General features: G+C 33.1%; 1 protein-coding gene across 1 annotated transcript; it reads left to right on the top strand.

Annotated features, from left to right (window-relative positions):
• The first annotated feature begins 11,142 nt into the window (after positions 1–11,142).
• On the top strand, positions 11,143–16,572 carry LOC134248225 (E3 ubiquitin-protein ligase TRIM71-like). Its single transcript, XM_062730636.1, has 2 exons — positions 11,143–11,365; positions 14,726–16,572. The coding sequence occupies exon 2, from the start codon at positions 14,737–14,739 to the stop codon at positions 16,381–16,383; it is 1,647 nt and encodes a 548-aa protein (XP_062586620.1). The 5' UTR covers positions 11,143–11,365; positions 14,726–14,736; the 3' UTR covers positions 16,384–16,572.
• The last annotated feature ends 372 nt before the right edge of the window (positions 16,573–16,944 follow it).

The raw sequence follows: 16,944 nt of genomic DNA, 5'->3' as shown, positions 1-16,944 counted from the left end.
ACATGCACTAGTGGTAGAGGATGAAGCTCAAACAAATACAGAAGTATCTGACTGGGTTACGGTACAAGAGACATGTAAGGATTTAAGACTTGTCAAGTCTTTCTTACAAAACGAGGAACGTCCTGAGTTTAGTGATATATCTTCCGAAGGATATTTTGTGAAATCACTTTGGGCTCAGTGGAGTAGGCTTACAGTAAAAGATAACCTGCTGTGTAGAATGTGGGAGATTGAAGATAGTGACATGACCATATATCAGATAGTGGTTCCCTTGTGCCACAGAAGACTTTTTTTAGAGCAGATGCATGATGCAAAGACCTCAGCTCACTTAGAGGTGTCAAAGACACTCTATAAGATACGGCAGAACTATTATTGGCCAGGTCTACAGAGTTAGGTAGGAGAGATAATACCATTATAACATTTTATGTTTATATTAGGTAGGGGGGTGGATAACCCTGGGTATATATGTGTATATTGGCTCGTTGTTTTTCTATTAGCTTATGTAATTATTTCCTTGTAAATTTGATCATTTTTATACATCAATCGGACTGATCCAAATCATCGAACCTAGAACACGTTACAATGCCATAAAGTGATTAGCGAATACGCTAACCGCTTAAAAATGACTTTAAACATCACCCCCTTAGAAAACATTAACCCCACGACCCCACTATCATTGTTTTTATTTTGTTTTGAGTTTTTTTTTGCTTGTGAGAAAATTCTGGGCTGGCATTTTTTTTGACTGAGGTGTGAATCCCCCTCCTGAAAAAAAATCTGGATCTGCACCAGTAACTGAATTCACATCGACAACGGGAGATAACTTCACAATGTGAAATTCGTCTACGGTGGTATGCGATGATCTTTGAACTTTAACCAAATCTTTTGCATCTCGGTTTATTTTACCCCAATCTTAACTTAAACTTGTACTTACCGACTGTCATAGGTCCTGTAAACTTCATGAAATATAATCCAATTATAACACAAAATGGTTTTTTCAATACGCATCAAACTGCAGCATGTGCATGCTATCCAATTCGGCAAACCTTGGCTGATTCCGTCGCCTAAATCAGATGAAGTACGAAGCGGCCAAGTTGTGCCAAATGGTGCTTAATGTGAAAATATGATAATGGGAGACGCAACCCAATGTAATGTAGAAATTTTCCAAAAGGTGTCTACATGTAAATATTTTGTATAAATGTTTTATCTAACCGCCTGTCCTGTCTCTTAAGTTATTAGCCTATATGGTATATTGACAGCATCTATCTTTGTTCAATGATAATTTTTAAAATGAGGAAATTCGAGCTAACCTGGCAATTTAATAAATATGAATACCCCTTCATTTATGTGCTGTAAATGATTCATTCAACATTTATCTTTCTTATGGCTGTAAAAATAATTTTTATGAAAATATGATTTAAGTAAAAAAATTAAATGAAAAAGAATGATTGTCAAAGACTAAAATGTCACTTTTTAAAGAGTACAGTGAAAATCGGAATAAATATTTAAATATCAGTTGTGTAAATACCTGTGAAATAAATATTTATATAAGTATTATAAATAAAGGTATGTGAATCTTCATTTATAACCCTGATTTGTTATCTTTACGTGGTTATTTATTTTGGGAGGAAATTATAAATATTGTGTACATTTATGATTTGTAAGAAAATTTAGAGAAAATTCAGACTAATTTTTAAGCGGTTAGCTTTGCTAACCGCTTTATGGCATGTGTCCGATTTTTATCGACACCGGAAACTTCCATAAGGCGCTACCTATCGACAACGGAAACTTCAACAAAGCCTCTATCTAGTACCTTTGATTTGTTTCTAACACAGATAACATATGTTAAATAAAATCAAGACTATCAAAACAACATAATCTTTCGGTTTTTTAATTTTTTTTTCTGATTTTGTTTGTCAATGAAATAAATTTATAATTGTTGTATTAAAAAAAGTTTATGTATAGGAGCATTTGGTGTCGAGATTAAATTTCCGTGACATCAGCTGATGGCGATCGGGCCCTGTGACGAAATTCGAAGTCAGCATGAAGTTTAGCTGATAACATTATCAACGCGTTAGATTTAAACTTTAGGAAGAAATGTATAGCGAGAAATATCATATTTGAACCCAATGCTACACGAAAACCAGTAGGCATTTCTGATTTATGTGTTAAATTGAAGCCTGAATCGAACATGTGGTCAAACTGGCGTTGGACACCTTGTGTATTTATATAGAGGGGGTAGAATGTTTCGATATTTGGCTGATTTAGAGACTTACTGATAAAAATTCAGGTGCCTGTGATTAATTATAAGGCACCCCTCATGAACAATAAATATTTGACCGAATTATGCTACTGGGCACAGGGAGGACGGGTTAATTACTGGCTATAGGGGTTGAAGGTTATTACCGACTGCAAAACATCGGAGAATCTCTCGATCGAATCATTATTAAGATTCTGCAATTATAAGAATATGAGAAAAATCCATGAAAAATATACAGCATCGAGGCGCCCTGTCATCCATTTCTATTTTTATTCACTCGTCCGAATAAAACCTTATTAATTCGAACAAATTACTTATTTGTACGCACCGATATTAATTCTTCAGCTACAGATTTCTACTTTTTCCCAACAATTTTTTTTCTAAAACAACATATCTATCAATGGAGTCAGTAAAGAAAAAATATATTCATAAATTTCATCTTGCGTTTGGTCCATTAACATGTACCATCTTTGATTTTTCAGGTTTGCTCCTTTATTTGTTTTTAATAATTACAGTTACTGTATTTACTATTTATCACAAAAAAATGATTATCAGATTAATTTTTTTAGACACTGACTTTTTCTTAACAGCATATTCAATTTTGTTTAATACCTGTCAGTACAGTATACAAAAAAATACAAGCATATACAACATGTACAGTACCGACCAGACCCAACCTGACACCAAAGCAGTCCCAGAAAGCAGTCCCCGGGACTGCTTTGGGACCGCCCTGGGACTGCTGTGGGACTGCTCTGGGACCGCTGTGGGACTGCTCTGGGACCGCTGTGGGACTGCTCTGGGACCGCTGTGGGACTGCTATGAAAAGCAGTCCCAGCAGTCCCAGCTGCCCCTGGGACTGCTTTCTGGGACTGCTTTGTTCACTCATGTGTGACATTGGTTCTGAGTAACAGATAGCTCCGCCCCCTTGTGTATTCTGAATTTGCAGGTTCCATGTTGTTTTGTTTACTTGCAGCAGAGAGGAGTTTAAACTGTTTAATAAATAAGGATTTCTTATAATCTTTTAATAACTTGAGATTACATGTATTATAGTTAATTTATAGTTTTAGGGACTGTATATTTACACATATGTAATATAGAATGTTTTTAAAAATAAAGTTGTTAAATAAGGAAGTCAGGAGGAGATTTCTATTTCTAAAATATATAAAACTACTGGCTCATGAGAAAAAATATCTACATGTAGATTTATTTTATTATTAAATCTAAAATTAAATACTCAACATTTTCATTTGGCACTATTTATATACAAGTAGATATTTTAATTGAAAAATCTACACGTTTTACAAGTATCACGTTAAAAGAGTATTACATGTAACCCTAAAATAAAAATCTAACAATTTATTTTATGACATGAAATAAAATTATGCCACCATTCTTCCTTAACATAAGCAATGTGAACAATTATACGGGAATTTACAGATGAATTAGTTTTTAGTTTATAAATAAGTTATTAAAAGAGTAAATTAAAAAATAAATAAATAATCAGTTGAAAATACCGGGAATTGTGATTTATTTCTCTTTTGTTTTGCTTTTATTTACCTGGCCAATAATGTGTATAAATAAAATGGTATAAACACCTGCGCGCTTTCAATCGCCTTTGGGCAGAAAACCAATCATGCACGTTATTTGGGTACACGTATCAGTGTTACACATCATTGAACATGCTGCTCAATTAACAATGGCCATAATTTCAATCTATATAAAAAATGTAATGAAAAAAAAGATAAATGAAATGAGTATAAATTTCTTTCATGATTAATTAAAGTTAAACATAATCTTATGATTCTATACTTGTCACTTATACAATTTACAAATAAAACAATAATTTTTAAATTATGTAAATAAAGAATAATCAATACTTAAAAAATATTACTTCGCAAAATTAGCAACAAATTGTTCAAAAACCCTAATACTTTAAAAAAAATGCCTTAAGAGTATCCCGATAGTATAGATATCGGCCTGATCTATAATGATAAGATCTATTTAAAACTTATTCTGGTTAAATAAATTTAATTCAATCTTAATTTTCTGTATAGAAAATAAAAATGGGATCCAGTATCAATCACATAAAGCCCAAGATAACTGTGATAAAATATTCATGTTCAGTGTAATTCATTTATGTAGGTGTGTAAGCTTTAATTCTTCCTTCAATAGATATTATTTCAAATTATTTCAAATCTATACGGGTACTACTCATGTAAAGACCTTCGCATTGTAAGGATTCCTGGCATACTGCTCAGAAAAAAATTCAGCTGCCTTTTATAGTTCCATTATTTATTGGCAATCTCATTTCTGAGTTAGCCCCGCCCATTAAATTAATAAACCCCGCCCACTGGGACTGCTGGGACTGCTTTCTGGGACTGCTGGGACTGCTTTCTGGGACCGCTGGGACTGCTGGGACCGCTCTGGGACTGCTGTGGGACTGCTCTGGGACCGCTGTGGGACTGCTCTGGGACTGCTGCGGGACTGCTTTAGCAGTCCCAGAAAGCAGTCCCCGGGACTGCTCTGGGACTGCTTTGTGTCAGGTTGGGTCTGGTCGGTACTGTAGTCTTTAACATTTTTTGAAACAAAGGTGAAATGAAAGGATATGTATGCCATATATTGCACATATTTAGAATAAATACAAGGATAAACCTTTGGTAGATTCTTACTTTTCTTTTATAACATTCCTTATATCTCTTCACCATTTAGTAAGTCTGAATTCCATGGATAACTGACAGTATGATAATGAATTATGAAATTATATCACAATGCATGCAAAAGGACTTATTAACATTCTGAAGATTCTTAGTATATTTTAGGTTAAATAAGACTGTGCTTATAAAATGAATGTTAGAGACATCAGATCACATAAGTATTACACACTTAGTAATTAATATTTTAACCATAAAATCACGGTTAAAAGCAAAGATGACCTTCATAGGAAATGTAAACAAAAACAATACAAACTTACCAGATATCCAACTATATGCCCAATAAGCCTATATCCATTAAATAATCCAGTGAAACAACATTTCAGCTGATCCAAAAAACATCATACAATTCAGTGATACACAATAAACCTCATTTTGAAATATAAGTAAAGCAATAATTTACAGATAAACACTGGACAAATATGTAATATATATATATATATATATATATATATATATATATATATATATATATATATATATATATATATATATATATATATATATATATATATATATATATGGGTTAAATGCAATTCATACATCACATGAACTGAAGATAAATACCACTTTTACATTCATCGATATAAACAGAACTTTACGTAACCAATTACTCTTCTAAATAACTGATGCCACCATTAGTATGTCAAAATATCCAGGGTCTTTAAATCATGTACATTTACTTATAATATACACAATATATATTTTACATGTTGATTCTTGAAATCACTGACAAAAAAAATTATGTATACATGTATATACATGAAGGTATAAAAAAAAAAGGGGGGCCACATATTTTTATAAATTTACATCTAGATTCTCAGTCTGAGTTTTTCCCACTTTCACTTGGCCACTGTTGCACCAGAATGTTAAAGTATGAGGGACAAATAAAACAAGAGATTCTGAATGTTTCATAAAAAAAGATCTAAGAGATAAGATTCATCGGCATAATATGATATGAGTAATTATCTTCATATCCTTCATTTGGTCACTGCGATAAAAGATTGAGATATTAGAAATAAACAACTGAGAATGTCACTTTAATTGTTGTAAAACGATGTCAAAATTTGGATTTTATAAGATATGCTATGAGGCTCCTCATAAGAATATTCAGAATACTAATCCAACAAAAGGTTTATGTGAGATAATATATCATAACTCATGCAAAAGGATTTATCAGCATTTTGAGGATCTCCAAATGTCCTGGTGTATTTTAGGGTCAACATGGCAGTGATTATATGAATGTAATAAACATTAGGTATATATAACACAGTAATAATGGATAAATACAAATATGATCTTCATAGAAAATGTATAAACAAAAAAATGTAAAACTTACCAGATATGCATGTGTATATACTCTGTATAGAAATATTCATTAAAAGATCCAGTGAAATAACATCTAGCCTGATCCAATGTTCAGCTGTTCAGAACTTTCTTGGAAGAAAAATAGCTGAAAATTAGTTTAAGTACTGAAATCCATAGGACCATACAGTTCATTACATGAAGTTTCCAGGGCTGAGAAAGTCTGTGTTGTTGTGTCAAAATAAGCAGCCACCGAGGCTGTGAAGGACTTATATGACGTTCTAATCAAGATTTGAATCGCTGCCATGTTTATGACGTCACAATGCAAAGGTAGCTGTGATTTGAATCGCTGCCAAGTCTGTGTATTCATATTCTTTGGTTTTTCCAGATTTCAGACCTCCGCTGATCTCCTATCTCAAATCGGGTTTTCCAGATCTCAGCCCCCCAAAATGCACTCCGTTGTCCACCCTATCCCCCAGGGCTAAAAGTGCACTCAGTTGACCCCCCTATCCCCCAGGGCTTAAAGTGCACTCAGTTGACCACCCTATCCCCCCAAGGCCAAAAGTGCACTCAGATGACCCCCCCCCCGGCCAGGCGTCTTACACTACTGTTGTCTTTTCCTTCCTTAGGCAATTCGAAAACCGGACCCCATAGAACTTCCGCGAACTGTACCAAAATAGCAAAAAAAAAATCATATCGTCTGTAAATACTGAAAAACAATGTGAATACCACAGGTGCATCAAATGGTACTATAGGATTTGTTGTCAAACTTGTCGTCATCAATTTTTAGGTGTTTATGGCTTTTTAGTGTTTCCCTATGTGACGTCATACATTTTACGGTTGCATAATTTTAAAACGTTGATTTTGGTGCATAGTAACTGACATTCTCATCTGACCAATTTTTGTCATTTTCGGTCAAAAAGTTTCGAATATTATGCTTTTCTCTGTTTTTTTATCCTTTCATTATAGAATATAAAACAGAATTTAAACTGAAAAAAAAATGAAATAATAATCAGTATAGAGATTCCTAGTGAAGAAAAAAATGATTTACTTTGATCATTTGAATTAATGATTAGTGTTTAAGAAATTTTTAATAACGAAAAAGGTGTCGAGAATACATTTTCGTTCACTGATAAAATAAAAAATCTTTTTGTCCCAGGTTTTTCTGGTGACCTCCGTCACGAAGTAAACGTTATTAATTGATAGTTTGTTTGATGATTGATTGATTGTTAAATGATCGATTGATTGATTGTTTGTTCATTTGTTTGCTTGATGATTGATTGTTTATGTGTTTGATTGATTGTTCATTTGTTTGTTTGATTGGTTGATTGATGATTGATTGTTTGTTTGTTTGAATGTTTTTTTATTGATTATTTGTTGATTAATTGATTGTCAACTCGTAAATTTACTACTAGATCATTAATCATTTGCAAAATTTTTATTTAAACACATTCTGATTGCGCACACAAGTACTTTTAAGTTAACATCAAATAGATGCTTGGGTTTCTTATTGACATTATTTATATGGTTTTTGGAAACCAGGTCTTCTAACAATCTACTATTATTTGAATTCCAAATTGCGTTCCGTTATTAGCACACCCATTTTTGTTTCATATAAAGCAGAAATGTGTGCAAAATCTTAAATGTGAAAAGAAGAAAACACTTGCTGTGGACTTCAACTCAACATTTAGATATATCTACGACGTACTGTCAATTAGCAATGGTAATTTCCATTGCTATGTCGATATGATATACCGGTATCCTGGCGAGCTTGATACAAAAGATACCATAGAATCTGATTCATCTGTTTCATACTTGAATTTTTTACTTGAAAAAGACGTTATATAGAAAACATAAAAATAGAAATCATATGGCAATATGTTTGACTTTCTCTCATGATTTAACCTTTGATAAATTGATTACAGTTTATGTGACCACTTTTCATCGCATAGTTTCATTGTGAGAAGCTGAAGAACAGGGGCTATTCGAGACAGTGCGTTATAATTGAATGGTAAAGAATCTGTAAACTGAAGTGAAAATAAACACTTCGTGAAAGCTGCTGTAAAACTTGTTAAGAATCACACAAAAATAGTCACTGAATTATGTCAAGTTTACAGCAATCAATGTATGTTTATCAACGTTCGTCTGAAATTCAAAGAGATGGTCAAACTTGAATCCATTGCTCTAAGCCCTCAAAACAAATTTACAATAAGATGCACTTGACAAAAACAGCCAAGGTTTGAGAAAAACAATGAATTGCAAAAACACAAAAACAGTTTCATATGCCATTTTCTTAAGTATTATTGATATTATTGTTCAAATTCTTATTCGGGGGAAATTTCAATTTCTGGAGAAGTCTAAAAAGCAATTTTTTGCCAAAAAAATCGAAAGGTTTACGAGAGGTGGGAACCAAATCAGGAATCCACTCCATTAAATTTCTTCATGACAGCGTCCAAACCTGAACACCCCATGAAGAATTGATGAGATTTTAGGATAAAGGGAAAGTTAATGTTATGTCATACCAACAATATTTGCCAGATCTTTCACCATTTAACTTATTTCATTTTCCAAACTTGAAAAAAAGAAAAAAAACTTCAGGAAATCATTGGATCTGCCATATTCCAGTATACAAAGGGTCATACCCAAATATGCGTTCTAAAAAGAATCATGAATTGGAGAAAAATGTAACGGACAGGTGTTTTCAATGAAAAGAGAATATTTATAAGATCATTAAAGCAAATTCATGGAAAAGCGTTTTTTGCTTCTTTCGGAGCACCGATGACATTATTTATTGAATACCCCTCGTATGCAGCAATAATTCATAAGTGTGTAATGCCTTACATTATAGGCATATATTTTATTATGAAACACAATTTTCTGGGTTTTTTTTCTGGCTGGAGGATCATCGTAATTCTGTTCTACAAACGAAGTGAAATAGTAGGGACTGTCTTTAGTCAGACTGCTGTTCAGTTTAAACCTGATCTAGAAAGATAATTCTATGGATATCTGAATAAAATGGCGGTGAAATTTTATACAATAGAATTTGGTTTTAAAGAGATGGGATTCTGAAAATTAATTACTTACTTTTCTGTCGGTGTCGCAGCCACCTTCACTGGTCAGAGTGAGAAAATTAGTTCTTCTTCAAATTATTTAACTCTATGGATTTTTTTCATATCCAAAAAAGAAAGATAAATATATTAATCATAATCTAATCCAAACATTGAAATTAACATTATTAAATTGCTCTAAATAATACTAAGTTGAATTATTCTATGGACCTCGAACCCTTTTTCTCCGATATAAAATTCTTGTAGTCTCTAGATCTTAATATCTAATCTGACTTGTTTATTTCGATAAAGGGTTTTAAAGGTCAAAATGATTCTGTCTCCCATCTTCAGAAAGGAGATTTTTTTTTAATTTTTATATCTGAGTTTTTTGTTAAATAAACATACTCTTGCTTAATTTTGAAATTTATTCGAATAAATATCATGAGGTTTCGCGAAAAACATAAAATTTAAAATTAAAATTACTTTTTAAAATTAGATAATAATACTATTTTTTTTATGTATTCGGTCATTTGATTTATTTTAAAAGAAATATAAAAGAAATAAAAATAAAAGAAATATTAATAAATTAACAATTAGAAAATATAATTCTTGCAACTCATAATATTTTTAACGAGCATAAACTGACTCACACAATAATTTCGCTGTTAACATTATAAAATTCAAACACTGATAAATAAGCATTCATACTATGGGTATCAGTTTATGTTTACACTTTTGAATTTATTTTAAATTACCAGCTCTTTAATTAATAATAATTCGAAACTTATCAAAATTCGGAACAGGCCAAACGATTTTATTTTACTAGTTTTGAAAATTGCTTTATCAAAATAAATCGTAAAGTATACCAATCCAGGTTAAAACCAGTATACCTTGAAGCTATTGAATTCGTAATTGATAATTTAAGTCATTCTCATTACGTGTAGAAAATAAGATTATTTCTCATTGAAAAGCTGTACATGTTGCATATATTTTAAATGTAAAGCCATTCTTCGTTTTTTCTGTGTTTAGCGTCCCAACTTTAGTTAAAAACCTTACAACCGAATCACCCCCCCCCCCCCGAATATTGTACAATTTATACATAAATGAGATCACAAAAACGTACCTTGAAATCCACTTGCAGGTTAAACGTTTCTGTCACGTATAGGCAACACATATATTATACATTTATTGCATGATAGTGAGGGAAATATGAAGACCTATTCAGCCAAGAAGAATCATATTCCCAAAGGGCTTCGCCCGAGGGGAATATATTTCTTGGCTGAATAAGTCTTCATGTTTCCCGAACATTCATGCAATGAATTGTTTATTTTACCGAAACAAGCAAAACCTTTGAAATAAACATAAGCTTTCAAATTCGGCACCGCTTTCAAATTAACTTTCATTGTTAACGTGATCACCAGTTTTGTGACGTAAACCAGGCTATAGACCGTTTCACGGTAACTGCGGTACTGCTCTTTTGCAGGGCAAAATGATATATATTTTGGTGAAATATGACGTAAAAGTAATTGTTTAAAATACGTCATTTAATTATCTATCAATAAAACACCGCCAAACGTTATTATTTTGCCCTGCAAAAGTGTAGTACCGCAGTTATCGTGAAGGGGCTAATTGTGACGTCTACTTCTCTCGGGAGTTTTCGTTCAACGAACGAGAATTATATTGCGGGAAAATGAGGTGGAATATGATGAAAAGCGTGCCGGAAACGGGAAATATGAAGTTTTACGGCCCGATCAAGTGATAACTTAGAACCAATCAGATAACGCGTTGTTTAGAATATTTTTTAATGAGGTATAATAATATATAACATATTTATCAGTTTTACAAAATAACATCCAATCAATGGAAGCTATTGAATTCCATTTCAATTAAATTTAAAATTATTTGAATTTCCCGGTATATGTACTGATGTACACGCAATAACAGTAAAGCAGGAAGTAAATACCTCAGACGATGTCGTAGTGATAAGTGCAGTGTGTGCGAGGACAATTGGCCGCCATTGCTCGTTGATACCGATGAATGGAAATCAGGTAATAATTTCACGAATATACAATCCCAACACGTACTTTTTTCTATATCATTTAAAGAATATACCTGTCCAGTGATCTATATATCATGAACCAAGCAGACATGCATAATTTTATATGACATTTTTAAATAAATTTTCTTATTATATCACAAATGTAATAATTAACTTTCGCTATAAACCCTGAAAAATGCTGAGTCACACTGGAAACAGTTATGTCTCGCCGGAAACAGTTATGTCACCCCGGCGGAAACAGTTATGTCATTCTTTCGATCACCTTCACGTGTTTTTACGTTACGCATTTTAGATCGGGTTCGAGATTTTATGACGTCGGTTGCTTTGCAAAAGTAAACAACACAGCGTATTTCTTAGCGTCAAGAATTAAGGCATTTTTGGATTATTTGTGTGAATTTTATCTATTTTGAATGATTTTAAATTTTCTTTTAATTTTAAAAATGTGATATAACATCACCACATGGCTAACATGCTAACCCCATCCTTTCCCTTTGTAGTGTATTGAAATAAGGATAATGTTGTATGTCTGAGTAATAACAAGAATAGATATGGGTTACCTCATATCCAAAGATGTTCGATTTTTAGATTTTTAAAATATGTTTAACAGTGTATGTATAATGACTTTTATGGGAATAAAATGCGCTGTCTAAGTTATATGTAAATTTTGTGAGTCCGTAGCATTACGCTCAAAAAGTCTCATAACAAACAGTGCACATGTTTACCTGTGTCCGCAAGACGGAAAATTTCCTGGCATGTAAAGTATCAGAATCATAAAAAAGCCAGGAAAACGTCAGATTTTTCGGACTAGTGAAATTTCCTGGCATGTAAAATATCAGAATCGTAAAAAAGCCAGGAAAACGTCAGATTTTTCGGACTAGTGCGAGCAGAATCCGGCCAGGGATTGAAAATTCCGTCATTTAATAATACACACACAGAATGATTCATTTTTTTCTCTAAGAGGAAACTATTTGATAATTAACGAACAATTAACATGAACTTAATACATGTACTTATAGTATAATCAATTCATCGGTGAATAGATATCAATCGAAGAATTCATGACCTACATATTCTCTGTTATCAAATGTTTGTAAAAAAAGGCTGAGGAGGGAGCGAGCGTAGGAATATTAATATTTTTTATTTGCATTTCGGGGGGAAAGTGCATGATCTTTAGAGAAAAAAATTTACGTTAATTTTGGTTTCTTTTACGTATGACATACACAGCATTATTCTTATCATGAACCAATAATGTTGTAACTCACTTATCGTGATGGAACTATTTTCGTCGGAACAATTTGCGTGAGTCGCCGCCGACTACAGTAATAATCTTGAACTGATAGTAAGCACTGATCGATTATATTAAGAATGGTTCTAAAAGAAGTTTAAACCTTAACCCTCCCGCAAAGTTTTTTTTTAAGAAAAGGGAACCATGTTGAATTCAGTAAAGGGGGAGACAATTTAAGTGGGTTAAACACAAAAGTCTAACAGTCACACATCAGCTAGTTGTTTCGTGAAAAATTATTTGAAAACTGTGTAAAAATATAATGATGGTAACTTTATATCATATTTATAGAGTGATGGTGACGAATAATGACCCCCATCGAATAATGACCGGGGGTCAAAAATCACCACCGGTCATTATTCGACGTTGAAAAATGACCCTTTTGTCCGTAGAAAAAGTGTCACTTCCCTAAAATTTGCAGAACCCACGTGAAGAAAAATGACCCCCGTAGAAAAATGACTCCCTGTAGATTAAAGCTGAAATTTTTAGGGGGCAAAAAAAATTTAAATAAAGAAGCATATTGGCCAAAATGCTCACCTGAGTTAATTGGGAATAAATTGATGATATGTTAATTGATCTCATTACATTATACAATTATAGCTTTTTGTAAGGTCAATGCGATGATTCAGAATCTAAAGGAGTAAAAGAGTAAAAGGAGTAAAAGATTTATCGAGCCTAAAGGGTTAGGTAAACATTGTTTTTCGATAGTGGAAATCATCGTAATGACAGAAAAAAATCAGCAGTATTATATATTATTATATAATACTGCTGATTTTTTTCTGTCATTACGAAGTCAATATCAACAAAAGCAACCAAAAAATACCATACCTTTATTTTTCCATAAGGAGGGACTAAAATAAGCTTAAAATAATCTACTATTCTACTTATTTTCAACTGTTACTCTGCATGTATAGGATTGAACATATAAAACATATACAGCATAGAGGAGTCTGTTTCACATTTCTACTTTTTCCCAACAAATATTTTTTTCTGAAACAACGTATCAATGGAGTCAATAAAGTAAAAAATATATACAAAGGAGCCTCATTTATCCGGAAACTTTGGTTCCCAATCAATTTGTTCGGATATGTGAGGCGTCCGGATATCTGAATTACCAGTTAAACAAGACAAATTAAAATAGCGTTTAAAAATTCCTTCCGATGAAAAGTCGTCCGGATACTGAAGCATCCGGATATCTGAAGGTCCACTGTATTCATAAATTTCATCTCTAGCGTGCGTTTGATCCATTTACATGTACCATAACATGATCTTCTAGGTTTGTTCCTTTATCAGAGAAACGCGAAAATCAATTGCTTAAAACCGATTTGTCAATATTTCGGCAGAGAGAAATGAGGAACTTTATCACCCCCTACATGCTAAGAAGAAAGATCAAATCTATTCAAATGCATGAATTACTCGAAGGAAGAACACTTACAATATACAGCATATTTTTCCCTTTCACCTGTTATAAATTTGTATCACTTTAACGAGGCTGGGGTGTGGCAGCCATTTTCAGACTATTTTTATCTCCTTTAAAAGGAGAGCTCCATATGAAGATATAGAAAATGATCAAATTTTAAAACTAAAATGTATGAATTTTTTCTTTGTGAAATGATAGTAGACAGCTTAAGTTACCGTATCCTAAAAAAATAAGTTAAATCTGGTGGTTACTTTGTGATTAATTTGTTGAACCCCTTAAAGGGGTTCATTTTTCAATGGGGGTCAAATTTTTATAGGACTAACATATAAAATAATGACCCCTAGGACTCTTTTTCTATAAAAAAAAAAATGATTTTTTCCTACGGGTGGGGGTCATTTTTTTGTCGTTGAAAAATGACCCCCGGTCATTAATCGATGGGGTCATTATTCGTCCTTACACAGGCGTGTATTTGGAGATGTTTTATTATTTTTCCCGTAATGTCACAACATACCCGTTTAAACCACTTTAAGGTGAAAAGGGTGAAAGAACAGTGATGGCGTTCTCACACGCTCAATTGATGAGCAATATAAGCATTTTATTTTTTAATCTAATTTTGTTGGTTGATTGTATTTTATCTCTTTTTTTAGTGTAAAATAAAATGGATCCAAGATGTAGTGTACAAGACGTGCTACATTGTGAGGTTTGTGAAACTGCTGAAGTTAAGCATCTCTGTGATATTTGTCATGTCAGTCTCTGCAAAGCCTGTGTTGGAGAACATATTTCTGATGGCTACGACAACCACAAAATAGTTTCTTACGACTCCAAGAAAACATCTCCAAAGTTTCCAGACTGCAAGGTCCATGACAACACTAGATGTGATATGTATTGTGAAGACTGTGATCTACCAGTGTGTTTAAACTGTATAATCTCTGAAAAACACAAAAGACATGGATTTAGAAGTTTGTATGAAGTATTTAAGTCTAAACAAGATTCTATAGAAAGTGACTTGGATAAAATGAAAAACATATTATTCCCTACCTATGCTTTTATTGAGGAGGATATCAAAAACAGGATGATATCTTTAAAGGAAGAATATGAGGATATAATACAAGGAGTGGAGAAACATGCAGAAGAGTGGCATAGAGAGATAAACATCGTCAGAGACATCTTCAAAAGTCAAATAATCAAAATGAGAGATTCACAACTGCAAGCTTTAAAGGTCAATTTACAAGACATTGAGAAAACAATTTCAGAGATAGGTGAAGCGAAAGAAGAAACTGAAGATATTCTTCTCTCTCACAGTCTATCACGGTTTAGCGAGTTTATTTCAAAGTCCGAAAAGTACAGTAAGGTACCGCAAAAGCTCGTTACTGTAAAGCCAATGTTTGTGTCTCAAGATATTCATAGCAACGACCTATACAAACAATTTGGGATTTTGACAAAGTCCTATGTTAAAGAAGAAGATGAATATACGCTACAAACCCCTAAAGATGAAAGAGTTCTCCAAGAACCTGTCTTGAAAAATGTTATCAATACAGGTTTCAAAAGACTTCGTAGCTGTGCTGTTGGGAAAAAGGATGAGGTCTGGGTTAGTGGAGAGGGTAGCAATATAAACTGCTTCAACACTCAGGGTCTAAAACAAAAGACAATTGATACCAAATTATGCAAATATCCTAATGATATAGCTGTCACAAGAGATGGTGACATTGCTTATTCCAGTGGAATATCAAAAACTGTTTATGTTGTGAAAAATGGCAAAGAAGAAAAGTTGATTAATTCTTTTCATTGGCATCCATTAAACATTTGTTTTACATCTTTGCTTGAACTATTGGTTGTAGTAGTTAGTGCTGATAAATCTCAGACAAGAGTAGACCGCTTTTCGGGATCAGTGTTGCTACAATCAATCCAGTTCAATGATAATGGGCAACCTCTTTATTCTTGCGGCAAGCGAGTGAAATACTTAACAGAAAACAAAAATCAAGACATCTGTGTGGCTGACTGCGATGCAGCGGCAGTCGTTGTCGTCAATCAAGCCGGAAAACTGCGATTTAAATACCATGGTCTGTTAACAGGAATGAGTAGGGAATTCCGACCTTTCGGTATTGCTACTGATGCTAAAGGTCAAATTTTGATAGCGGATCCAAACAACCATTGTGTTCATATTCTTGATAGCAATGGTCAGTTTCTGTGTGTTTTATCTAGTTTTCTGGAGTGTCCGTTTGGTTTGTCCGTTAATGCAGGTTCCGAACTCGTTGTAGCTGAGGGGAGAAGTGGAAAAGTGAAGATAATTAAATATTTATCGTAGACATTTATTTAAGGAAATAAAAAAAAATTGAAAAGTCCCTATAGAAATTAAAATTGTATTTCTGGTAGTTTGTGGTGGTTTCGAAATTACTTTAAAGATGCATTGTTTGTATTGAAGTATATGAAAGCAGCTACTAAAACACGTTCTCAGAGATAGCAGAATTTGAAGGAGATAAAGACTATAGAACTTCTCGTAGAGTCTTGAAGGAACTGATGGAATATTTTTTGCAATTAAAAATGTTTGAAAAATTTCCTGCTGACGTACTCCTGGGTAATAAAGTTCAATTTGTATGATCAGTAAAGCATGCTCAAAAGTCCACTGTAACGAAGCAAATTGTCAGCAGAGCATATACAGACCAACGGACTTTTACGAGAAGCGCTGACTTTTACGGTTGACGAATTACTCTCACACTAGGACAGCGTATAACGGGCTATTTCAAAGCACAAATAAGATGTCCTTGAAGAAAATGACAACCATCCTACCCTAAAATCCAGGCCTTCACATACAAGTGCCCCTAACACCATTACCATGCCCATTAGAAAGGTTTTCTTTTCCAGTATA

This window comes from Saccostrea cucullata, unplaced genomic scaffold (assembly GCF_032062105.1).
Source record: "Saccostrea cucullata isolate Sc308-1 unplaced genomic scaffold, CSIRO_AGI_Scuc_v1 ctg6284, whole genome shotgun sequence".
In the NCBI taxonomy this organism is placed as follows: Eukaryota; Metazoa; Mollusca; class Bivalvia; order Ostreida; family Ostreidae; genus Saccostrea; species Saccostrea cuccullata.
This window is presented reverse-complemented; position numbering and strand designations above follow the sequence as displayed.

Coding starts and splice junctions, on each gene's coding strand:
- LOC134248225 (XM_062730636.1), top strand. CDS start 14,737: ATGGATCCAAGATGTAGTGTACAAGACGTGCTACATTGTGAGGTTTGT.